Source organism: Embiotoca jacksoni, unplaced genomic scaffold (assembly GCF_022577435.1).
Source record: "Embiotoca jacksoni isolate LCO1_2020_lvr unplaced genomic scaffold, fEmbJac1.0.p SCAF_13, whole genome shotgun sequence".
In the NCBI taxonomy this organism is placed as follows: domain Eukaryota; kingdom Metazoa; phylum Chordata; class Actinopteri; family Embiotocidae; genus Embiotoca; species Embiotoca jacksoni.
The window spans coordinates 3,763,449-3,790,798 of NW_027185263.1; the positions used below are offsets into that span (position 1 = coordinate 3,763,449).

General features: G+C 42.0%; 1 protein-coding gene across 1 annotated transcript in view; it reads right to left on the reverse strand.

The window, feature by feature from the left end:
- The window catches only part of LOC138196162 (polypeptide N-acetylgalactosaminyltransferase 10-like), an 86,927-nt gene that overhangs the window by 15,524 nt on the left and 44,053 nt on the right, over positions 1–27,350 (reverse strand). The window contains exons 5-7 of the mRNA XM_069145956.1: positions 14,125–14,310; positions 12,667–12,850; positions 5,458–5,575 (exon numbers count right to left, since the gene is read on the reverse strand). Of these exons, the coding sequence (XP_069002057.1) occupies positions 5,458–5,575; positions 12,667–12,850; positions 14,125–14,310 (488 nt within the window). The remainder of the gene's footprint in view (positions 1–5,457; positions 5,576–12,666; positions 12,851–14,124; positions 14,311–27,350) is intronic.

The following is a 27,350-nucleotide window of genomic DNA, read 5'->3' on the forward strand; positions in this document are numbered from 1 at the left end:
ACCCCGAGGACGGAGGAATAAAAAAGAAAAAAAAAGAGATTTCATGAAGCGGAGAGAATAGAGGAAAGAAATCATTCAGAGCAGACAGTCGGGAGTCATGTTGACGGCCTGAGAGATTAACATTATCTTAGATTAGGTTTAAGCCTCAGAAAATTGCAGATGATAATCCTATTCTATGAAGACCGCAGGGGTGATAGCATCGTTCAAAAAGTTCATGTGTTTCTAGATTGCGCCGAGACCAGACGGGCTAAATTACACCGAAGAGAACAAGTCGAGTCAATCACGCTTAGCTAAATGACAAAGACTGAAATTGGATTTGTTATGCTGCTTAATGAAAGCGCAGCCACCTTTCAAGTCTGCGGGGCGCGCGTGTTTGAGAATTTAAAGCCGCAGTTTGGTTGCTGTATTAATTTAAACTTAATGGGAAGAGTTTGAGGTCAAAAGGTCAGACAGTCAAAGTCAGCGCGAAAACTCTTATGGATGATTTTTTCTTTTCTTTTCTGCAAGTTTAGAATTTATTCTCCGCGTATCTAAAGCAGTGCTCCGTTGTTGACCCGGACTCATTTTCTCTCCAGCAAGAAGTCTTTAAAAGTGTGACAGAACTTCGGTGAGCAGGTGGACAGATGCTTTGAAGTTCCAACACTGAACCCTGTTTTTCCCCATCAAATACACACAAACAGTACATTACTGTTCACATCACGGTTCACCACTCTGCAAACACTGCCGCACAGTCTGAAAAAAAAAAAACGGACTCTTCCAGGAAGCCATTGGTTTCCGTTACTTCCCAAACAGTATAAACAAATGGACACGAATGAATTGGTTATTATCAACATTACGTTGTGATGAATTTACATCATCAGCCTGCATTGAATGTAGAATTAAACAACAATGATGTCACAAATTCAATGCACACTTAAGGAACAATTTTATTCAAACACATGTTAGTACTTTGTAAGTTGTATGGCTCCACCCACAAATTATTATTATCGATTACATCGCCTCCTCCAGTCAGAAGTATATTTTGTTTATTGTTTCTTCTCTCCTACCTTCAGAGTTTTACACTAAATGACTGTTGTCAGATTTATCTCCTGGAAGTCGAAAGTTTCAGAAAAGACTTCCAAGGTGATACTTGATGCTTGCATCACACATACAACATGAATGGAATTTCAATGAGGACAGTGAAGTAGAAGACATGTCCTGTGGTAAAAATGTTGAAATAAACAATCATTGTTAAATGATGGGAGGAGGCATAGATGCCATTTTAAGATTTTCTAACCGGGTACCTGAACAATTTCATGGAAACACGTGAAAACACACGTTCTTTTGGCTCCTTCACTCTGGCTCTTTTAGATGTACTCTCTTAGCTTTACTCTATTTACCGTATTCTTATTTTGTCCTCATTTAATGTCTAACTTTCTCTTATGTAAATAGTGTAGGTACTTGTGTGGTCTGTTTTATATGTTACATGTCAGATAGGCACGCACGCACCAAGACTCATTTACGGTACGTGTAACCTGCTTTGTCAAAATAAAAGAGATTCTAATTCTGGAGGGGATCTTTAATTCAATCTTCAATTTTCATCCCGTCAACTAATCCTTTCAAGACAAGCTAAATAATATTTACAGAAGCAGATAAGACTCCAATAGCAGCTTGACGTTTATAACAACAGACAGAAGAGGATACAGTTGGAAGTTATAGGCATGTAAATTATCGATCAGCCCGCTGGAATGCTCCTTTTTTTCATCTGAGTTGTTGGTGTATTTCCTGTCGTATAAATAAATCATATCCAAAACAATAATGTTCAACCTAACAGCAAAACATAAAACGGTGACTTCCAAACTTTCTTTGATTTCTCTTGGCAGCTCGCAGCACTGCGTCCTCCGCATCCTCCCAAATCCAGCGACCTACGCCTACTTCTGTCGTGACCACAACTTCTTTGACATAACCGACATTTTTCAAGTTACAGGTTACCGTTTTTCAAAACGAAACAAAAAGTTTTCCATTCAATTACCCTCGTCCAGAATAACCTGCACGTTTGGAGTTTTTCCGGGTCTTTCTCAAAGAAACCCGCCGGATGATGGACACAGACCGCCCACACAAAAAGCTCAGTCACTTAATACTGAGATGGAACATGGTAATTTTCCAGTCAGAATGTTGATATTCTGCATCACGCCCCCTTCCCTGATTCTCCAGAGTGGACATCAGCTGGCTGCTATTTCAATTCAATTACTCCTTGTCAAGTCTGTTGCCGCACTCCAGCTTGGACAAACAGAATCGGGGGAAATAACAGATTGAATCCACCCTCTCCACATCGCGCTGTGGGGAAGGTCTGACCTGCTGCTCCAATCCCCTTCCATCCCCTTCATCCCCACGCTGAAACACTTGAGCTTAATAACAGGGGGTGGAGGGAGAGAGTTCTAGCTGCAGGAGGGATCAACAGCTTGGAGTTCAGAGCGGGTCAAATTAAATTAAAAGTCTTATCACTCACCTCCAGCATGCAACCTCTACAATCTGCTCACCTCAGAACGAGAGCACGAAAAACCCCTCGGCACAGAACGGAGTTTCTATCTCCTTTTGAAAATGATAACTTTATTTATCGAATGCAGTTCCATCGATGCCATCAAAGCAACGCAATCCACCTAATCACACATGCATATTTAATCACACGCGAAGAATTAATCAGACTTTACCTGTCTTGTGCAATAATCTCATTTTTTTTGACACGTAGTTTCCTTTAGGAAGTTATGAGACTACTTAATGCGTGAATGTGCTGCCATGCATTCCCAGTGGAGCATTTCAACACTACCAGTGAGCTAGTAAACAAACATGGATGAAAGCTGCGCAGCACTTAAATCATTTTACCACCTCTGCATTGCAAATAAGCTTTGAAGTCTTTTCATTTAAAGGACAAAGACGGGGAAAGAAATCCGGCGGCGACAACACAGTAAGATTGGAGAAGGTTATGTTGGAGCAATAAAATGCCTCAATCTTTGTCACAAACGTAAACCTTTAGCTACTAAATAAGACCGTTTCCGATTAAGCAGAGTAGGTTTGCCCAATAATGCCAAACTGAATGAAGCATTTATACTAAAGATACTGAAGCCTGATACACAGAAGAGCAAACATCTCCCTGTATTTTTGAATTTAGAAGCGATTTTAACTCAAAACTCAAATCCCCCGAACTCAATCTTTTGAAAGTTCTTTCAATTAAGTTCATTCTGCTAAATGCACTTATAGGGCTATTAGTTTCTATTTAATCAGGCCGTCTCACTGAGATTGAGATCTGTTTTCCAAGAGAGACCTAAGAGCCAGAAACTTCCACAAAAAACACAAAAACACAACAAACAAGGAATTAAAACAAGAATTAGAAGAATCATAAAATAAAAAAAACAAAAAACAAACACCTGATAAAACTTTTAAATCCAAGTGGGGTACGTTTGCAGTTCCATTTAAAAGGCGCAACATATCTGAAACCAGTTGTGACGACTTTAGTGTGTCCATGACGGACATCTAAAAATGAGGAGTTACTGGATTGTGTACTGAAGTTACTGGATTTAAATGGGAGAAGAGATGTAGCAGCATGATTTTATACCATTTATACTTGACTGTGAGGGAAGTTCATCCAATCGTGTGATGCAGACAGTGATGAGTACAAAATCTGTCAACGGTGATAAAGCGTCTCGCACTATGATACACAGAGTTTAACTGCTGAAGGGTTGACGGGGCAGCATGACGGTACATAGTCGCTCCGTGTTCAAGGACACGCGTGAAGGTTGACTGTACAACAGTTTTACGGACAGAAGGAGAAAGGCATCCTTTGATTCTAAATAAGAGGACTAGTTTGATTTTTAGGTCTTGAATAGGAATTTCGAATCTCCAAGTATTTTGAACAACTCGGTAAGATTAACATGGGAGCGAGTCACTGGAGGAGGTTCGAGAATACCATGTAGTCTGGTCTGTGTTTAAGAAGTGTTAATTGAAAAACATTAAAGGCAAACTGAGGACCTTTTAGAGTGTGGGCTGGGGTGGAGCCTGCGGGATACAACATGGTATCATCTGCAAAATAATGGACACTGAGGAATTGACTTAGGGATTTTGTTATTTGCGTGTAAGGTAAACGACAACAGCCCGAGGATAGACCCCTGTGGAACACCTTTTCTGAAGGTAAGAACACTCCCTGTAACAAGTTATTAGATCAAGAAGTCGTTTGTCTAAACTTTGGATCGTCAACAACATAAAACATTTGGACTAAACTTGCTGAGTGTTTAAAGTGTTTTCTGTTGTCTTTTTAAATCATAGTTAAATTCAAAGGAGACTATTATTCATATAAAACCTATATCCTTCAAAAAAGAAAAAGAAAAAGGACTACAGCTCCTTTCTGTTCTGCTCTTTTATATTCCTACTGAGGCCTCAGCAAAGCGAGATGCTTCACAGTCAATTATTTCCTTTTGTTCAAAACATGTAAAAGAGCTCATGCGTTACATCTGTGTTGAATCACTGTTATTCAACTTGATTTAGCAGCAAGTAACAAACCGAGTATTAATACAAAGAAGCAGCTGAAAGTAAAATAACTGTGACGGTAAATTAGATTTATGTGTCCAATTTTAGTAAACAACAAAACCACCGTGCTGGAAATTTCACTCCGAGTAACAATCAGAGGAGTATTACATTGCGGCATATGTCCAGTCCAATCAAAGCACCCAGCAGCGGCCTCTGTGCTTAATTGAGTGAGACGACAAAAGTCCTTACTCATTCAAACCAGAATTCAATTACGGTGACGGGCTGTTTTGTCTGTCCGGAGCTCACTGACAGAGGGGGAGAGAAAAGATTACTCCTCAACCTACCGGCCAAGTCGCGAGCAGTTAAATCTACGCTGCGGAACAATTCATGCTGAAGCAGCAGACCAAAAAAAAAAAAAAAAAACATAATCCAATGTGGAGTCCTGAGCGTGATTAATGTGGCGAGTTGTCGATGCAAAAGATTACATTTAGCTAAACGGTTGAAACCATATCAAGGAATGTCTCCTGTTGTTAAACAAGACTTTTAGACAGATATTTTAAAAGCTGTGGATAAACAAAACATCGAAAGAAACATAGGGGACCAAATTCTTCAAAAGCGGTCGAATGCAAAAATATGATTGATGTCTATACTGTCAAGTCGGCAAATTCAAATTCTGCTCATGTCTTTGACCAGTTTTTGAAAAAAGTTTGGGGAAAATTACTCAAATCGCATCACAAGTCCACTGTGTGTATTTCACACTGGTTATTATGTAAAGAGTCCAATAACAGTGTAGTATACTCAGTAAAAAAATATACCAGAAGTTTGAACACCCTGATACACTAAATGGAAACTGTTGAAGGATACAACATTTTTTGGGGGGATTTGAGTCAACACTCTTCTCAGCGGTCTAACTGACACAGTTGATTATTGATTACAATAAAAAATTTGCTTCATTACCTTGAAGGAGATCTCGTACTGTTCTCCTCCCCAGATTTCTAGACCGGTGTCATATCCTCCCAGCTCCCAAAACCACTTCCTGTCCACGGCAAACAGTCCACCTGCCATCACCGGTGACCTGGAAGACACAGAAAATATACAGTCAGATAGAACTAACAAAAAAAAGAAAGAAAAAAGGAGCAAGAATGATTTGAAATGCGTCTTTTTCCTTTATCATCTCAGCGGTCATCACATTCTGTACCATGCACCTTTTTGAGGGACATCAGAGAATGTAATAACAGTGTGAGGTCTTTAAAACAAGGACAAGACAAGCGGGAGGCTGAAATCCTTCCACCATCCACCATCTACTTCTATCTCTATAACCGACACTTATTGGTTTATTTTATGGCGACAGGGTAGCTGAGAGCTCAGGCGCTTATGAATCATCCCTGACAGGTCTAGAGATTCCCCACTGTGATTTTCAGATATGTAAAATGCAACGTCTTGCAATGGAAATGGCGAAGAGTCGCTATGTGGGTCAAACAATGAAACGTACAGCTTGTCAGTCAAATCACGTTTGAACTTTCAGATTTTAATGCATATGGGTGGTTGTATGTATATACATATTGTATTTTTTGTTCACCAAATGTCAATAACTGTTGTTTATTATGTTAGGTAACAGTTATGTATATGTACTGCTTATTATAATGTACCATACAGGATGTACTTGGGCCTAAAGAGTCCTTCTGCTAGCAGAGCCATAGAAACATGAGTGCACAAAACCTTTTGTTCACACACACACACACACACACACACACACACACACACACACACACACACACACACACACACACACACACACACACACACGCGCTAAAAGGAAAAATGATTTAAGAAAATTGCTCGTACTTTTGCTTCACCTCCGCTGCTCCATGGCAAGGGGAACAATTTAATATGAATATTATTTTACATTTCTGTCAATAAAGCCTTCTAAATTCTACACTTCAGTCCTTCAACAGCCAGTTTTAAAGAACGCAAGTATTGAAAATATTTTTGATTAAGTGACACTTAACGGTACGCTCACCCAGTGGTCCCGTGATAATGGCGTTGATCTAACCAATATTAATGAAATTGAATAATGTTAGCATTTGGTTCCAGTCATTCTTTAAACCATGACAAGTCAAAGTTATGTATATAATGGGGAGGTTTGTGCTCAAGCATCTAAACCAGAGTTGTACATAACTCCGTTACATCCAATAGCCCAATAAATCAAAACAAGATTTTTTTTTTTTTTTTTTTTTATCACGCAGGATTAAGTCAAGATAAAAGCATACGAGATGCCTCGGGCTGTTTTGGTCAACAGAACTGTGTTGTTGTCTTTTTATGTTCCTCTGTGTGTTTAGGAACCCAGTGACACTCTGCACAGTGAAAAACCAATTAACCCATCTGAACCGCTGAGAATTCTGACTGGTATGACAAGCTCAGCGGTGCCAAACTACATAATGGTCCTCAGCTCGAGAGTGCAGTGGGAGCTCCTCCCTGCAGTGGAGGCGAATGGAAGTGTTATTGAACAGCTTCACATCAGGACACCAGTGTCAACACGGAGAAAAACCAAAGGAGCAGGCGTGGAGAGAAAGAAATTTTTTTTGTGTATTGAACTCTGAAGTCATACAAGACAGATGCGATCTTGGTGACCAACCATCCTTTCATGTGCCTACTGTGATCGACACAAAAGAAAGTAGTGTGAAAAAAAAAAAAGAAACTCCAACTTTAAAGAACATCTTATATCGGCGAGGCTCCAACCTCATTAAGCCGAGAAGGAAACAGACTCTCAATCACATAGAAAACAGGAGGTGAGAACATCAATTTCACATCCTTCCTTCCCCGCCTCCCTTTGTTCAGACAGTATGATGGACAGCATCGCTGAGACCAGAAGGCCACACTGCTTCTCTCTGCAGCTCTTTAAATATTTTTCGCACACAGACTTCCTTGACTCGCCTGACTGCCTAACAGTGTGTCTGAACGGTTCAGTGTCCATAACCGGTAACTGTTGTACGCTCGAGAAAGAAGCAAACAATACGCTGCCCCACACACACGCGCGCGCGCGCGCGCACACACACACACACACACACACACACACACACTCTGCCTTCCTGGAGTCGTGCTGAATGAAATGTCCTGGACAGACTTTCATCAGAAGGCAATGAATAAACACGAGTAGCTGCAGGGGGACGGAGGATCGGTGTGTGTGGTGATGGTGGGTATGGTCAGTGGAGTGTGTGAGAGCACAGACACTGTGTGGGCACTGATTTGTGGGGTGGAGATTGTTAGCTCTTGTTCACCGGAGGGAGAAAACACAAACACACTCCACCTCCCACGACTTCTGTGGAGCGAAACATACTGCGGCTCCAGGAGAGACGGCAGTGGTGCCTCACAAGCTGCTGAGCACGAGCAATCATTTAACCACAAGTTAAAGTTTAATTTAGACGGATAACAACCACAGGCATGTTCAGATACACTGATAAAAAAAAAAATAAAAAAAAAATCCCTGTTCAACAATTTTAGCTTTACCTCAAGAAACGATCGGGCTAATATCTCGGTTGCAACTCATTCCCTCTATCCTGGCATCCTGACACTGACGACCTGCTGAATGTGGGGTTATATAGGTAACTCCACTAACATCCTGACAAACACATTGCATTTCCTTCTACTCCTTCACAATAAAAGCTAGAGAGCTTTTTTTTTTTGTCTTTCCTTTTACACAACAGATCAAAACTATTTAATTACAGTAGCTATTACAATCTTAGTTACAATTGCTAACAGGGCTAGAAAACCACAGAATTTTTTTAATCATAATATTGATAAATAATTTGATATTTTTGTACCAGGAAGCTGATAACTGTTGATATTAAAAGATACCTGACCATGTGAATTTCTCCATTTCCTTAAATCACAAGTATATTTTATTTTAAATCATAAATAGTTTCAGGTTAATATTACAAATGTGTTCAAATGTGTAGTAGGCTTAAACCAAAGTAAAGTATTTATTATTTGGTCATCGTATACTACAAATAATTTAGGCAGCCGTTGTAAACATGGCAAATGTAAATACACATAAATAGTGGAATTGTTGAAATTTTACTAGTGGTGAGTTACAAGAACTTTACTTGTTAACATGAAATGCAGGCGCACTAAAACAACATTGAGGAAGGCATTATAGAGACTAGACTTTTTATTTTGAAAATACAATTCTATGTAATTCTGAATAAATTTGCCATATGATGAATTATGGATTTCCTGAAAAATCTTCTTATTAATATATTGGGAATGCTAGTTGTTGACAAACAGTAAAAACACTCATCCATGTCTGACTCCGGGACTCTGCAGTGATTTGCCAAAAAAAAGTAATTTCAACTTGTAACCATTAGTCAGACTTTTTAGGTGTTTCTTTCCCCCCCCCGCAAATACTCAAGCGTATGTATTAACATTCGAAATAACTCCATAAAGAAACGGCAGATTATCAAACAATGAGCCACGACTCAAAACCAGACAAAAACACCTGTAACACCGAATTTAAAATGATAATGAGTTAACCCCGAGTCACCACTCACACTGCTGGCTCTTGTGTTGCTTGGCAACTACTTTTGTTTTGCAGCAGTACAGAAACGACTTTTTGATGAAAGACCATTGTAAAGGAAAGGAAGGCATTTCTTAAAAAGAATATTTCTAAACAAAGAAATGAACGTGTACGAATTATCCAAAGAGAAGCGTGAACATGTGTAGTTTAGTGCTTAAATTAGTGGCAATTTAAACCGTTATTAGCAGTCAGTCACTCCAGCACTTCGGTCCAGACAAATTATTTCCACAACTAGATTTGTTGCCAGGAAATATAGTGCTGACATTCATTTTGCCAGACTTTAATGATCCCTTTCCTCCAGCAACAGCACTGCGTATCGGTGAAAAATCCCCAAATACACAGGATAGATTTGCATTCAATTTTGCGCATGCAATTGTGATTCCGAGTCAACGTATAATCACGATGGTAAAACCCCCGAGTTCTCTTTCAGTACCAACAAAAGGCTGACATACAGTTTTGAGTTAAGTGTCTAATCTATCGGTTATAAAAAAGTTACATGAATTCTTTCAAATATTTTGGTTTATAATTAAATACCACCTTCTTTCCTATCAAACGCAGATGTACGTGGTTATTCAATGCAAATATTAACATGACGCGATACGATGCTAAGGTGAGAACATGGTAAACATTACAATGGAAGCACTGCCATCATGAGCATGTCAGCATTGCTACCATTAGTATTTACCTCCACGCCTCACAGAGACTCTGACCTGGCTGTAGACTTGCTGTTGTTTTTAAGCTGCCATTACTTTTCTATTGGACAAACATCACACATGTACACAAGAGAGTCTGCAAAGGGAGACCATCTGTTAGTACCAGCACTTCTTTTGATTACCTGCTCACACACACACCGTGAGGTACAAGCTGAACATCGACCTGAACGACGGTTCACAAGTATGTCAGGCAAAGTTTCTGGAATATTTATTCCTGTGGTCTCTCAAGAAAAAGTGCAGCTCTGAATGGCTGTAATAACCTTCTTATGGCTTTTGGTGTCATATTTCTTTTCAAAAAAGGGAAATCACATTGCAAGTACAGTGGCCAAGTGGATTTCACATCACGACTACGGACTTTCAGTCAGTCTGCAGCTTCACTGAATTAATGTTGACCAGCATTGACTAAAGTGATCTCAACAACTAGAAGAACGCAATATTATAAGTAAAATACTGGGTCCAACATTTGTTTACGGCTGGATTATCAAAGCTTAATAGATTGATGTCAGAAATATGCAATGATTCAGAGTATTAATTATTCATTGATCGGCTTTTTATAAAATAGCCGATTTCAAAAAAATACTTTTGAAGGATTTGAAGTTTTTTATTTATTTATTCCAAACACTGTGCAGTTAAGATTCCTAATTTCCATCCCAAACTAAATCCGAAGCAAACACTAAAAACTGACATTTAAGCCCAATGTCAATTCTCCCCCTTGGTCCTACCCCTCTGTTTTCTGCGTGTCCACATACTTTTCTGGACTTTTTTTTTTTACTTTTCTTTAGTTATTCTGTTATTAATAATTCCTGTTGACAATGGTAATTTTACACTCTTTTCTGGGAGAAGGTATCGGTTCCTTCACCGACAAAATCTCTGCTGGTGTTCCCAAATCACTGACGAGAGGCAGTCTGCTGGAGGGGAAAAACGAAAAAAGATCTAACTCAATGGGCCATGAATATTCCAACCCAGAATTTAGATTTAATTAGAAATGCTCAAGTTGATATTTTCCATTTCAGTCCACTAACCTTGAGGAAAGAGAGTCAAAGCCGGTGAACCCCCGAAGGAGGAAGAGAGAGAGACGGAAAGACAGACAGGAACGGAGAGAGGTGGTGGCATTGACGTAAGAGACACTGACAGAGGCATGAAAACAGGGATAAACTCATACTCCACTGCACGCAAACACACAGACACGCACACCTCCAAGATGGATTTTGCCATCCCACCGTGCCTCATCCTCCGCTGCGGCAATGTCAATCAGAATGAAAATGAAAATCTTTGCGACTCAAATTGGATTTGCACTGATGAAGGTCATTTCATTGGGCAAGAAGAGCAGACTAATTCACCAAATGAGGATTGATTCGGATTGTTCTGCAGCTCATTTCTTCTTCTTTAGTTTCTTATCTGCCCGCACCGCCGCCCCGCCTGATAAAAACCTACTGTATTTTTCCCAGGACGGCCAAATAGTCTTCGGCATCCAAACATAGACAAATGTTGACTAACTAATCCCTCAAGACTCACAAATGGAGCGTCTGGCATCACATGCAGAGTTATTTTGGTGTTACAAATAGCAAAAGTGTATCTTATTTACTCTGGCTTCCATTACTGAAAGGTTACCTGCTGTATGCATCTTTGTGCTGACGAAGGGCACCGTAATGAAAAACCATCAGGTAATATCACCTTGGGATCAGATGTCATGTGGTAGCATATCCATTTATCTTTGATTTGCTTTTGCTCAAGATACATTTTAAGGTAATTCTCCAATGAATAAGTGTGTTATGCAATTGAAACAAGCATCAAAAGTTGCAACCTGTCATAATCTTCCTTATAACATTTTTGTGATTCATCGTTTAACCCATAAAAGTGTCAAACTGTAAAAAAAATGCAGACTCCTCAAACACCCAAGGTGAGGAAATCAAATAGCTCATTCTGTTGAAGTAACAGAACCCCCGAACTGTTCAATTTAAAATAGTATAAAACAGAAAAAGCAGCAAATTCTTACATCCGAGAAGCTGCGACCAGCTGCTTGTTAAATGACTCGTTTATCATTTTTCTGGAAATCTACAAATTGTTTTAATTCCGGGTGCAAATTTAATTATGTGCTGTTAATAATGTTAACCAGCTACGGCCCGCTGAGCAATATAAATATGTGAAAATCAACATCATATTATATTAAAAAGACTATATTTTCTTGGACTACCAAACTGTGGTGACTAATAATTTCATGATGTGATCTCTGCATATGAAGAAATATGGTGAGTAATTTGTGGGTGAATTTTTTACATAAGGGAGTTTCACAGGAACTGATTTATGGAGCTAATGTTGCAGAAAATGAATGACTGCTGACTGTTAAATTGAAGCCACACTATTTCGAAAAACTGCATTTCAATTGGTGTTTCTGGGTAACTTCTTCAAGATCTCCGTCCATAAATGCAGGTTAATGACTCGTTGTTTGTTGCCTGTAAAGGCGTTAAAAAGCATCAATCAAAGTCTGAGACAGACTTTCCTGCCACACAAGTTCACTGACGTGAAGAAGCTTCCTTGGGAGGCCAGAATTTTGGCATTTTATCCACTTAAAAAAAAAAAAAAAAAATTTAAGCTCAATTTTGAATGCTTAAAGTGCACAGAATACCATAGAGTAAATGTGAAGGATTCATTTTCAGATTTATCAGTTTAAAACGGGTGTAAATGTGTGTACAAGCAGAGCAGTTCTGACAAATACCTCCAGTGAATAATCAGTATTACAAAGTCTTGCGTAACTAGCGCGCCCAGATTAAAGGTTTCGGCTCCCGCTGGGACCACTCGTGCCACAGATGTACGCACTCACGGCACAATCAGATAATCAGGACAAAAATGTCCCTTGTGTCAAAAGTATCTCCCACTCACTCGAAGGGTTCACTCGGGTCGTCCTTCTGCAGCTCTGTGGGGATGGGGATCCGTTTGTAGTACATCTCCCAGTCGAAGGCCCCCCGCATGGCGTCGCCCGCCTGAGTTTCGTAGCCGAAGTTGTCGTGGTCGATGACGTCGATCATTGGACACACGATGGTCTTCCTGTTCTGGGCGATTCGGTCTGAGAGACGGAGGGCAGACAGGTTTGGTTTAGACAGTTAATGACAACAGATGGTGCGGAGAAATAGTTCCATAGCCAAGCGGTGCCTACTCGCACACTCCTCCTTCGCAGACTGCAGATGTCTGCGAGCTGTGAACTTATCAAACGAGCCCAGGAGGTATTTCAAATGAAGGGAAGAGGACGGAAATATTTTTTCCTCTGATAATCATCTCACAAACAAAATGGATCATCCTGACTGTGCTATAGAAAGTGATTATATTGTTTTAAGTTTTCCTTAAAGATATTTATCTGTTGACCCCGAGACCTGCACGCTAATAATCCAAATTTATCCAGTTGACAATTTTATTAACGATCAATTCTTTAGGTAAAAAAATGTGGGTTGAAAATGTGTGTTTTACTTGCTTGACTGGTTGCGTTCTCTGTCTTCGTCAGCTGCACCCAGCCTCCACCTTGATTTCTAAACGTTTTATTTATTGCTTTTAATGAGTCACTGACAGAGATGACTCAATTCCTTGATGATTGATGATGGAGATGTGCGCGGCATTGTGTTGTCACAACCCAATCCAAAATGTCTTACATGTTCAATGTGATGTTTATTGGCAATTGTCTGATGGACCAGATGGCAGGCACATATTTCCCAACGGTCTGAACCAAGTGGCAACCCACCGTGACGTCACCCACTGGTTTGTGAACCGTCATTTTTTAAAACCCTTCAGTCTGGCATTTTGACTTCCGCCATCTTGGTTTTTTGGAGCCAGAAGTGACCATATTTGGGCGAGCCGAAGAAGAGCCCCGCCTACCTATACTGGAATCCTGACTGCACCCGAGACGTGTCACTCAAACCAAGTACGCCTCAAAACAAACCTCTCTTCGATGTACTGACTTTGCATTTCATGAGAGAATTTGATGCTTTTTGAATGGAAGTATATTTGAAGCCAAAGTTTTTTTTGGAGCCAGCCCCTAGTGGCCCTCGGTGGCCTTGCACTTCCGCACTTCACTCAAAGATTATGTCCATTTTTATATACAGCATATGGTCGAAACACACTTTACCTCGACTATTTACATATGTGAGATTTGCTGGCGTCTAATTCTCCCTTAATGAGCTTCAAGACTGTTTTGGCAAAATAAAGTAAATCTGACATTTGCTGTCACGTGTAGAGACAGACTTGCCATCATTAAGCTTATAACCTGGGTCTGAGGGTGATGTTAGAACAATGATTGGGCGTAAAGATTCAGCGGAGGCATCTTATAGTGAAGAAGACTCTGTTCCTCACCCAGCAGTGGAGGCAGCCAGTTGACGTTGGCCTCACAGTGGGAGTCCAGGTAGGTGATGACTTCTCCCTTGGCGGCGGCGGCTCCGAGCAAGCGAGTCCTTATCAGACCCTCCCTCTTCTTGGTCCGGAGGATGCGAACCTTCGGCAGCCGCACCATGTACTCCTCCAGCGCCACCTTCAGGTGTTCTGGAAAGACATCGACGGAGAGACGGCAGAAAACATCAGAACAATAATGTGTACATGTCCGGTAAATCATCGCAGGAACTCGGCGCTGCTTCAAAACGTTGACCACAAATGGCAAATACTCTCTTGCAAAGAGAGAAGACCATCAAACAAGACATCTGCCGCTGCCACATGCTCCAGACTGAAATGTTCCCCTTTAGGCCTTCACATCATAACACACTCTCACCCATACTGTGGCAAAAAAAAAAATCAAATATTTTCACTTACTAGTCTGCAATCACTGATTTCTTTTTTTTTTTATGTCTTTACTGCAGTCATTAGACAGAATGCTACTACCCTCAAGAGGAGCAATCCAACTGTGGGAAATGAAAAGGAATTAAACCAGCTCCCCTCCCAACATGTGCAGCCATAAAGCCTTTTGGGACAAAAACAGTGCTTCCTCGGAAATTATGACGACGCTCATCATTTTACCAAAATGTCATAACTGCCTAGAAGGGATACCGTGTCCTCCAATTATTGGTTCAGTTTGTCTGCGAGCTTTTAAAAAGTTTATTGAAAAAGTGTGAGCTACATCTCAACCCAGGGGGGAGATTTCAGCCAAAACGGCCAGTTCCTACGGCTAAAACAGCAAAAATACTGGAATATGGTACAGACATGCATAAAAGGCAGGTCGACTTTGTAAGAAAGCATCAATCAATAAAAAAAAAAAAAAAAAAAGGGCAATACCTACATATATTTCTCTTCAATGTTTCATCACAGCTGCCTTTGAGAGAAATCAATCCTGCCTTAAATGGAGCCATTAAATCTTTTTCTACTCGCATGTCAAGTCGGATCTGACAGGTCAATGAAAAACAATAAAAAAATTGGAGTCATACTTCATGTCATGTTTCATTGGTCGTCTGTCTGCAGTTGCTTTGTTTTACAAAGCAGTCAACCATCAGAGAAACACCATGAAAGGCCAATATCTATAAGGCAAATATACAGTCAAATCTAATGCAATCTATTCATCCATCCATCCATCTATTGTGTGAAGACATCTGAGACCCTCCATCATCTGGTTTACGGTCCCTGATTCAATCCTCAACATCTCATTCAAATTCCTTTCCATTTAATGTCATCTGGAGTGGAGAATGTCTTCATAAAATACCCTAAAGTGCAAAAAGAACCACCCAAGAATGGTTGCAATGTGCGATGATGTACACCTTAAGTAGACACAAAAAAACCTTTAAAAAGCAAAACAAACAAAATGTTATGCCTAAACGCTCGTCTCCACCAGACAGACATGACTCAGCAGTGTCTTTTATAATCCATCTGTCTCCTGGAATGCAAAAAATGTTTAATTGCATCCAAAGCTGCCGTCTACAGTGACTCTGCCGAGGCTTCGCGTTCCAGCTCCATAACACATTAAAACTGCCTCGAGAAATGTCTCACGATGAGTGCAGTTATTATTGTCGGTTTAGCAAATCTACTTTCTGGACTGAGAGGGTGTTGTGTCATCTTTACATCATCGATAATGGCCCCTGTCACCAAAAAACAATGTCAAAAAGCCGCATTTATTGACGTGTTCCTGTTTTGTTATCGACACCACAAGTGGATTTTACTCCCTCCAGCTTATCAGCAGTACGGCATGTGCTATTTCACCCGACCACCTTTATGACCCGGTGTTGAACTTTAATCCTTTTTCAGTCTATATCACCACACACAGAAAGTGTTGGCGTTGGCGGATTTGGCACTTTTACAATGGACTTCAGCATTCCTTGCATTATTTTGTCAAACTCTGTAAATTGGTCACCGAGACTGTAGAAATGCTTCCGAAAGTCTGCAGCAGTTAAGCAATGAGCCGTTTTCAGTGTCACTTGCGTTTCAAGTAGAGACGGACATTTCAAACCAAATTACTATTTGATTAAAAATCGCTAACCGCCACCTTCTGACGTTCTTAAGGGGGTTTGACAGGAAACATTCGGTACAAACAACCTGAACTATCGTACGATGGCAAATGGGTTCTCCAACACAACAACATGTCCGCTCACGGTGCGTTGAAAATGTGCAAGTTTCTCGCCGTCTCTCGCCACTCCCACTCGCCGGTTTGGCAACAAGTCAAATTCCAACAATAAGACTACTGAACGGTTTTCACCTTTCCGTTAACAGTTTTGTTTCGTCATCTTCTCTGCACCACGAAGCTTAAACAAGAAAAGTTTGAAGGCCTGAAAACCGGGTCCATTATTTGCAGAATACAGGCAGACAGCACAAGCATTAATAAAATATTACCTATGTCCGTGTTCCTCATTGATAGCGGTTGTTACAAATGGCCCACTGTCACAAAGGAGCCCTCCTCAAACACCAGCGCTAATTGGATTCTGAATATCAGAGGAGAGGATGGAGGACAGGCAGCAGTCCTTTCACACCTTTACAGCACAAACTGAAGCGGCTACACTGACAGACAGGATGTCTTTATCCCCAGCACTCTGTTGTTTCCTTCCTGCTTTGGTCTTTCTTTTACTTATCTGTTTCCTCCCTTTGTCGCTTCGCTTCGTCTTTCCTCGCTCATTCATCTCGCCCTTCGGTCTTTGATGCCGCTTGGCAGCCGTTGCCTCTCGGGGAAGCTGCTCCTGATCCCGACGGACAGCTGACGCACCGAAGACGCCCCGGACCGGCCAAAAACCGACAAAAGCTGGAGCCGGCCAGGCCCTGCGATCTGCCTCTCCGCCTTCGCCCTCCCTCCTCCGCCCCTCTTTCCACGTCAATCCGCCTGTGATGTATTCTTTACGAGCCCCGAGTAAATGACAGTCGATCTCATCAAGTCAAACAGCAACAAAACCCACCATCACTCCTCCTTCCCCTGACAGCTCAGTCTGAACCAGACTGTTTGGACAAGACCAAATCCAATCAGACATTATTGAAGGCGAGCAAAGCAAATTAGAAAAAGAGCAGTAATCAACACCTGAGTGAGGAGCGCTGTCTATCAAACTGTCAGAGGTCTCTGCTGGTTAAGCCTGAAGGCCCCCGTTCGGGATGCAGCTCGCCTGAAGTGGTCTGCCTCAAATTAGCCCCCCGTTATGTGTGGTAGAGCTTTGAGCTGAGGGTGGCCGAAAACACCACAAATTTCTCGAGCAATAAAATTCGGTTGGATCAGCTGTGTCACATGAGATGACATATGAGCCGACTTTGTGATGCTCGAACTATAGCAATTTAAATTTCTTCAGTCTGATCGACACGAGGGAAACGCATCATCGGTAGGATCGGGGTCAGGTGACTGGCTTTTTTCATACTTTTTGAAAGCACTGTACATCACGCAATTTATAACACAATCCACTGCTACTCAAGCTATAGAGCAGTACTTTTACACGTACATGAATGTCTGTTCCGTTCAAAGCCTTGCCAACAAGTTCACACAATGCTGATTAAAGCCCATCACCGCCAGATAAATCGCTCCGTATTTCACAGTATACAGTATACATATGTTTCCCGGGGTGACACTCCTGCACTTGTTAAATTAATTCAATCTGGCCGTGCTGAAAAGTGAGAGCGTGAGAGACTTCTGCCGTCCGAGCTGGCGAACTTCTGGTTAAGGCCTACAATTAAATTATGGAGTTTTTCTAGACCTTTCTCAAGTTATCGGAGCGAATGGATCGAATTCCGATTCCTTTTTCAGGGGTTGGGACGCCTTTTATTTCATTTATCCACCATTTACAGCCACAACAGCAGCGATGGGAAAAAAAAGCTACGGTGGAGCCTATGATGTAATCACGTGCCGGAAGGGTTTTGGTAATTACTCTTCCTGGCAGAAGGGGGAGACAAAATCAACTGCTTGCTATATGTGATTGTGGCATGTATGGTTCTCTATCCTTCTATGGCTTTGTGTATCTTTTTATGTTATATTCTGATGTTCTTTGAATGATTAATCTAATTCATGATCATAAATAATGATCAAGAGCATTACTTCATGTCTGCTAAATTTGTGATTGTGTGAAATGATTGAGTGATAAAGCTGCACCATCGGTCACCTGACTGCTATGACTTCCTGTATTATTTTCAAATTAAAAGCCCTCATTTTAAATTAAAAGCCTGGCGTCTCATACACAGTTTAGCCTTGTTGGATTTGACCTAGCCTTCTTAATATCCATTTTTAATAGAGAGAAACCACCAGATTTCATGTTACACAGCTCGTTTTAGACTTCGTACCAATTTTGCACTCACAACCCACTCAGATAATCCCTCACAGCTGAGTCTAGCAAAATAAAGTTATATCACCTATAAATTACAATGACTTATGGCAGTATTAAAATATGCTGCAGGGTTTTGACATTTGGAATAATAGCTGAGGAGCTCAGTAGGGTCAAAGTCACCCTCTGAGAAAAAGGCGGGACTTCACCTTCGTTACATGGCAATAAATCAGCCCATTAGTTATTAACCGTCCGGAGATTGATTCAGGCTAAACTTTTGCCCTGCACGGGGTGATTCTTACATAACCTTCCTAATGGCAGGCAGAGAGATTAAACAATGAACATTTGCATCGCATGTACAGCGCACTCAGAGCAGGAGCAGGGAGCGGGGAAAGGTTACCGCGTCTAATTACGAATGGTTAATTTGACCCGAATAAATTGGAATGCGGCTTCTCTTGGTTTACTGAAAAAATTGGCGAGGCTATAAATCACCCTAATGAGAGTGGGCCGACGTCGGCAAACACATTAGTCATTATTAGGAGTGTGAAATCCGGGACATGATGAGGCGTCAAGACATCATCAACGCCCGGGTCGCTTTCCGAGGACCCCGCTTAGCAAACAAGCAAACGTTCGCTGCCCTCCCATCTGTTTCTGTTGCAGAAACACGCCGTTTGTGACAACTCAATCACAAACACGGACTCCTAGCTAAAGAAGAGGTCACGGTGAAGTATTCAACTAGGTCAGTGTCACGCATTTGTTGACAATTTCGCTATTTTGGTTCGCAAAGCGGCGCAAAACCTCCGAGGCGTGCTACGTTTTCATCCATAAATATGCACTTCCTCGTTCCCTCCTTTCGCTCGATGCAAGAGGGATTTTCAATTCAATTAACCTCAAATTACTGTGGATCCAATATGGCATCCAAATCTTGTCTTTCCAAGGTGCTGGATTACTTCCCAGAAGTTTTGGCGTGGCACCAAAGAGCCAAGCTGCTAATTTATTCCTCCAAAATATTCGACTCCTGCTCCTGTGAACTCCGTCACGCAGCCTCCCTCTTTAGCCGAGCGCCAGGCTGGGGAACATCTGAAGCTGCTTTTTTTTTTTTTTTTTTTTTTTTGCAACCGTCATTAAAAACAAGAAAAGGATGCTGAGGGAGCGTCTGTGATGATATAAGCCAGTTTTAGTTTGATATTTTGATTTTTTTTCTTTTTCCCTCCACCCCCGAGTCACACAAAATACACACAGCTTAAATAGCTACTGAGCCGGCAATAAGAGATGTATTACAGATGTGCACTTTGCCGTCACATCATAAAAATGATGAAGGCGGCATTTTGATAAGCAAGAAGAAAAGGACGGAGAATTTCATGTCTCTGCCTTCAAGCACTGTCACACATTTACAGCTTCGCAGCAAACACTCACATCTCTACTGGTTTCTCAATTCTAGGCCCTATTTTTTTATTTTACGCTTTTCTTCTATTTCCCTTAATAGGAAATTCGATGTTTTTCTATGTTTCTACGTTCTTTTCTGTATTTTTTTTTTTTATTGATGAACCTGCACATGAAAAATATTTATTGTTAAATGAGGTTTGTTGAATATCTGCTGCTTAATCTCAACCACTGAATAATCTAAAGAGGAGCACGTTTGGGTTTTCACAAGAAGTCCCACTGAGTAAACAAGACCCGATCCGCCGCCGTCGTACCGCCGCAAAAACATCCCCGCGGGGACCGTTCGTCCTGGAGAGCCAGCGTCAGGCGGCTCGGACCGGAGAGTTTACTCACAGACGCTGCCGTCCAGCTGACGAATACTGGAGGGAGATGAGGGAACAAGAGGAAGAGCTTTAAACAACCTTCGCGGCGCATCGTCACATCTTTAAGTCTTCAAAAAAAAAAAACACGGCAACAGAAAAATAAGAGCTGCCCAACAATCCAAACATATGAAGAAGAACAGGATGTTCTTCAGTACTCAACATTGCTCTAAATGGATCACAGAAATGACAAAACATTTTCTGTGCTCAAATGTTGAGGAATCACAGAGAGAGAAAATGACATTTTTTCACGATAAGCTATTAATGCTGCAGGTCTAAAAACCGTCCTTTAACTGTCCGTTGAGTGTTTGCAGCTGGTATCAAAACCACACACGCAGAACAACACTGGACGTTTGGATCAACAAGTATTTTTTTGAATTCGATTTTTGCTTGAATCCCTCGTGTTTTATGACCTTTAGGCCAACTCGTACACTTCTTACAGAGAATTCAAATTGCTGATAGCGCTTGACCGCTACTCGCCTCAGCGTCTCAGGACAAGATAGGACATTTTGAATAAGAGGAAGCACAGATTTCAACTTGTGTCCGGAGTTCTCATCAATTCTGCACCCCAAAAACCTGCTCAGACAACCAAACCCTTGATATCTTTTTTTTTTTTTTTCTACGTTCATATAAAAGATGCATGAGCCGTGAATAAAGGTAAGAAGATGGAACAAAGAAAGCAAGTGAAAAGGGAGAAGAGAACTGGCCACGGAGGGAGAGAGAGAGGGGGATAAGAAGGCTGGGTGTGCATTAAAGCTAATCTTCATTTATCATGGCGGCCTTCTTTGTGCAGATCACAGCACATGCAGCATATGTGACACCGGCATGTATCCCGATGAATAAAACACCGCTCTCCATGAGCTTAAAATCTGGACATCCTGCCAACATGAAGGCATTTTTCTAATCTCTCCTTGAGAGCTTTTTTTTTTTTTTTCAATTTGCTGAACAGCCCAAAAAAAAAAAAAAAAAAGTCCTCTCATGCTCTCCAGGGAGAACTATTAAAACACAATAAGAGAATAAGTCTCCGGCTCAAACAGCACCCTATCTATTATTGGCCCTTTCTCTTATCATTCCTCATATCCTTTCCCTTTGCTCTCTTCTTGCCTTGTGCTTAATGGTTAACTGGCATTTTATGACTGTTTTGGTATTAAGATTGCCCTCATTAAGCTGGCACAATGCCAGTTCAGTTACTTCCACTATTATGGACGCTAATGAAACTCATCGGGGAGCAGCTCCACTTCTCAATTTAAACTTCAATTAACAAGAAATAATACAAAATGATAAGCACTTTATGGAAACAAGACAAAACAACAACAAAACATGTCTGGTGTTCATCCTAAAACGGAAAAGAAACGGAATACATTAACAGAGGCAGACAAATTTCATCCGAGAGCAAGAGGTGGAACATTTTTGACCAGGTTTTGTAATATCACATCCAAATGCTGCCCCCCCCCCGCCCCCTCCCACCCCATCCCACCCCATCCCACCCCACCCCCCCCATCGCTCCCTTTCCCGCTAACTTGTCTGGACACTTACAGGTGCTAATGAAGTCAGCCTCCCCGGAGAGCAGCTCTCGTCTCCAAAGTACACTCCAATTAAAATGGAGGGGGGAAAAAAAATAAAAATAAACACTTGCTAAAACATGATAACATGCGCCACTGCTTCGAGCTGCCTCTCGTGTAAAAAAAAAAAAAAAAATGAAAATAAAAAAAACCGCCTTTTACCCCGCGGCCCTCAAAACACAGCTTTATTAGAGAAACAAAATTAGCTAACAAAATTAAGCTAGAGTGTGACTGCAGAGGAGAAGAAGGAAAACGAGGACCTTCCCAGTTGCATGTACGATATGCCACGTGGGCCACCGCTTTTGTATAGATAGGTCGGTAGCGGCTGTTCAGCGTGAAGCAAAAAAAAAAATCAATAAATAGCGAAGGTGAAAAAGCTACGAGGGTCCAGGTTGATTCTCTCGTGGGTGAATATTTTGAGTATTTACCCTTCAGATGGAGACTTCTGGTGAACTCAGGGGAAACAAATGGACAAATCGAGACTTAAAAATGTTGAGACGGACCTTCAGTCGCCTTCGCTGGTTAAGTCAGGTTGAGTTGGCCTCGCCCCGTATTTATGGGTCTCCTTTGAAGTTCGTTTCCGCTGCTTTCTCCTGTACAACTCTGGTTAAAGAGCTCCTCCGACAGTTTCAACACGAATCCGTTCGGATTGACCCCTTCAAGTGCAGGCACTCGACTTCAACGTCTATTTACCAAACCGCCTCCCCTGGCTGCTGGTCGGTCCCGTTTCGCCGCTCATTCCGCACTGAAAACAAGGCGAGCGGCGTAAAAGCCGGTCCGCCTCTGTGATACCCGACGGCGTGCGCCCGGAAAAGCTCGAACGGGCGACGAGAATGAAACGGCCTCGTCGGTCCGCGCGGTCACTGACGGCAACGGCTGCGGGCCCCTCGTCGACTCCCTGCCTCGGCCGTCGCCGGGTCCGGAGGCGGCCTCCCGAGCGGCGTCTCCCGAGCGCCCCGTTTCGGTTTCGGGCCCGCGGCGCGTGGCGGAGCGTGGGCCCGCAGCCGGCCTACGCGGTCGGACGTGCAGGCGACAGACGGCGAGCGGAGGAAGTGGCCCGTTAGCTGAGCTAACCTTGAAAGTATCGGGGAGGTTGGGGAGCCGCGGCGAGCCAACACTCCCCTGCAGGGAGAGCGAGAGCTGAACATCCTCCCTGCGCGGGCTGCGGAAATTCAATTACAGCCTAATGAAGAGTGAGCTGACCTCCCCCGCGCTGTCGCCTGCTCCCCCCCCTTCCCTCCTTCTCCTCCTCCTCCTCCCCCGTCCCTCCCTCCTCTCACCCAGCCGAAGCTCATCATTTACTGCGGCCGGGCAGGTCTAACTGGTTTCTCCGAGACTGGCGGCGCCTCGTTACTCGAACCTCTTTCGTTGTGACACGGCGTTCATCCCCCGTTGTTTTAATCCAGTCCCTCCTCGATGGCTCTTTCTGCTGTCCTTTAATGAGCCCCGCCACCGGTTTAACCCGGGAAGCCGAGCGCTAACAAACTAGTCAAGTCCGCCACGGTCACAGCGGCCCCTTCAGAAGTACAGCTCGCTAACGGTCAATTACCTCGTCAGCTCGGTTTAATAACTGGGACGATAAAAGATGGATCTGTGCCTCATTACGGTCTGGAAGCCACGTCCGTTGTTGTTGTTTTTTTGTTGTGGTTTTTTTTTTGTGGAGCGGTTGACATGACAGATCTCTCAAAGGTCAACAGCGCAAAATCTGCATGTCAGCGTTTAACGAAGCCGAACGTGATACTAAAATATGTTTGCACATTTACAACCGATAATTTGATTTCAGCACAAAATATCTTCTTTTTTTTTTTTTTTTTTAACAAATAAAGGCGGAGGAAGGGAATGATGCGGCATAATACTGCTGTATTTTACATGCAAGTATTGATCACAAATGCATTTGTCATGTGTGCAACGCGTAGCGGTTTTGTGCCCGTGTTTGTCATTTTGTTTAGATTAAAGTGAGACGAACAGACTTAAAACTGTTTATTTCACTAGATACAACAGATGTTGACGAAGTTTTACTTTGCAGTTAATAAAGGTATAAGTCACTACATATTGCAATATGTTCTATCAAATTTCTGCATCGCAAAAAGTGTTGTGATAATATTCCCAGCCTTATTTCTTTACGTATGTTGTTATGACCAAACTAAATAAAAAGATTTAAAAAAAAAAAATCATCTTATTAGGTTTTTTGTTTTGTTTGTTCCAGAATTGTTAACAATTAATTCATTAATTCTTCTAATAATACTAAATTATAAAACTCATCAGAAAAAGAAAGAGTTATTTAGCAATAAAAACAGATGTTTCGGTTCATCATAGCCTGAAGAAAGTCCAAGGATGGACAAACTAGCGGCATCGACCGGTGCTGGTTGTGCTTCAGGTGGAATCACGAGTGTTGGAGTCTACAACGGGCCACAATCAGCTCCGAAGGCTGCGTCGCAGTTGGGTTCAGCTGGAATTCAGCCTTAACCCTGGCGTACAAGCCGATCCCTTCAAAAGAAGGAGCAAGCAACACATCGTTCAGAGCCAACCTTCAAAACTACAAGTGGTCAGCGTTTAATACTTATCCTCCAACACAGAAACGGGTTTTTATGAGAACAAATCGCTCACAACGGCAGAATTAAAGTGGTTGGCTGCAACCGGATTTTCGTGATGAATTACTTCGATACTCGAGCTGGTGTCAAACGATTGTGTGGTTGTCGTGAGGAAAGAGGAATGTAAATCAGGACTATACCATCAAAAATGAGAGTGTTTGTTTTCATTTTGCCAATTTTTTTTAAATTTCATTTCTCGCCCCGTCTCGCTGCCAAAAGCTCCAGTCCGGCACTTAAACCTACCGAGGCCGCAGAGGGGGGAAACTAATCCGGTTTAAGTTCTGTTTGTTTGCCAGGGAGTCTCGTTCGATGGCACGCTTTCAGGTCTGTACGCTGCATCGACATTTTATGGTCCAGCATATGTGATCTCAACACTTTGATCTCAAGCTAAAACGCCAGAAACGACGATTCAGAGGCTTCCTCGTTACATATTTCTCCCGGACCTCAAATTAACTATTATATTCCTCCCATCGTGAAGGTGCCTTTTACATTGCGGTCAAATACAGGTCAGCATCAGACGTGCCGGGGATCTGTCGATGTCATCTTTGTTCACTAATAGGTTGATAAAAGTGCTGAATGTCTTCATTCCACTTGAAAGCATCCAGCTCACATCTCCGTCACTGTCATTAGAGTTATCTCTCATCCTCCTTCCCCCTCTCTGAATGTAGTTTCATGCCTCTTGAGTGCTCCATTTCGCCGCCCCCCCCCTCCCCCCTGAGTACATTTTATTTCTCATGCTAGTTTATCACCTGCCTGCACTTTCATTCTCCATGCCAAAACACGATAACCGCCATTAAAGGCGTGTCATACCGTCTCAAATTGCGAGCGACAAATTGGCAACTGAGTATAAAGAACTAATTACATGTTGGAAAAAAATAACAAAATAACCATTCAGTCACAAATATTTGAGAATCGAATCAGTGTGTTAAAAATTCGGTGTTCCCAAATGAAATATTCCTCCTTCTCTTGTTTCCCTGACAGTTGTGGAATTGATCCCGTCAGGGTCTGGAGGGAATAATCGAACAATCAATCTTAAGTAGGTGACAGGTTTCCATTGCATCTCGCAGCGTGGACCAGGCGGTCCTGCTGAGAAGGCCCGTCTCTGGCGCACAACACGGTTAACCATGATGGATTCATCCGGACTCGCACTGTCCCCCGTTTTAATGAAACTCCGCTATGAAGACGTCTGAGCGCAATAACAGGCCAGAGATGAGATATGGAAGGAAAATGTGAAGCTCCTGTTCGGCTGATGAAAATACCGCCCCACCCAAAAAAAAAAAAAAAAAAAAAAAATCCTTTTGCTGGCTTTTTATTTTTGGAAATCTTTAATAACGCAGAGAGCATTAATAATACACGTTTCTAATCGAGGGGATACTCTGCCGACTACGAGAAAAAGACGAGGAGCGTGATAACCGATGACAAAGCTGACGGTCGACGGCTCATTCTGAGCAGCTGTGTGACCCATGTAAATGCACGAACGTCATCCTCACGGCACGAGCTCAGCCATGACCGAAAGCCCTCGGAAAACAATTCTTTCAGGTCTTTGCATTGCCGAGGTCCTCTCGCCTAGCCCGCTTCCTGCAGAGTAAATCATCCAAACTTGCTGTCGTTTTTGTGTGTGTCAGAAACAGGAAAAACGACACCTGGCAGGAGTATAAAGTTCCAAAATCGAACTCCAACACAGCAGAAGAGGCTCCAAATCCTTTCTATCTAAACTTCAGCAGGACGTGTTGCTTCTCCCTCCTCGGCTACCGCAGTCTCGTGGTATTTCCTTTAAAGCAGACTGTAGCAGATGACCTGGATCGCCCCCTTGTGGACGAATTAAATCAATATTAAATAACAAAATAAAAAAACATCCTCATCCGCGTTTAATATCTACGCTAACCATTTAGGTACGCTTTTTTCACTTATGTCTAGAATAATTACTTTGTTTCATTTCCAGGATTGAAATGAGGAATATAATTGTGTTCTTTCTAAAAAAAAAAAAAAAAAAAAAAAAAATCCTCGGCCTGCAGAGGAAAAAGACGTCTCAGACTATAATAGATTATTTTAACATCTTTAGGTGAAGACAGGTGTCTTGATGTAATATTTAAATCCATATGGACACTTTTGTTTGTCAATCGTGACAGACGGTGTGCGACTTTTTCATTTTTATATTGAAGTTTTTGCCACCTGTCAAAAAAAAAATAAAGAATCCAGAAAAAACGCTGAACACAACACGGTTCGAAGATAATGTTCTTTGAACTTTTCTCTTTAATCAAATCATTTATTGTTCTGAATTGTTCTTTCTGAGCTCCGAGCATCCTCCTCTCTGAGGGTGATAAAGATTTAGGTCAATAAAATGCTTTGTGTGTTATTTTACCACATAACCAACAAAGCGTGCACGGCACTCTACTTAGTAATCAACCTCGGGCGTGCCATGACAGCTCATCTGATGATATTGCCTTTCATCCGGAGAAGAAAGGTTTCATTTTGGGCCGGGAGCAACATATTTGAGCAACAGAAATCATAGTAAAAAGCGGTATTTTTCGGGTTTTTTTCAAGTACCTGCCTGTAATGAAAACCCAGCAGGTGCTGTGGCTACATCGTATTATTTTCTATTGAGGCTATTGGGAGGAGGAAAAATGGCTCCATCTGCTTTTTCCGTGATGGATTTCTTCCTGTATGATTGCTGAATGTCAGAAGGAATAAGGGGGGAAAAATAAAAATAAAAAAATAAAAAAGAGAAGGAGAAAGAAGCAACACTTGCTGTTTGATTGAGAGACAGACACCGAAACCCGACATTCACTGTTGCCAACCGTCTTCAGCCGAGTAAAGTCGTCCAAGTCAACAGCGGCAGAGATTAGCGGGGACAGCAGTGAGGGTCAGTAACAAGACAGCCAACAGTCACCCAGCAGCTCACTGAGGCCGACGGATTCTACCGGA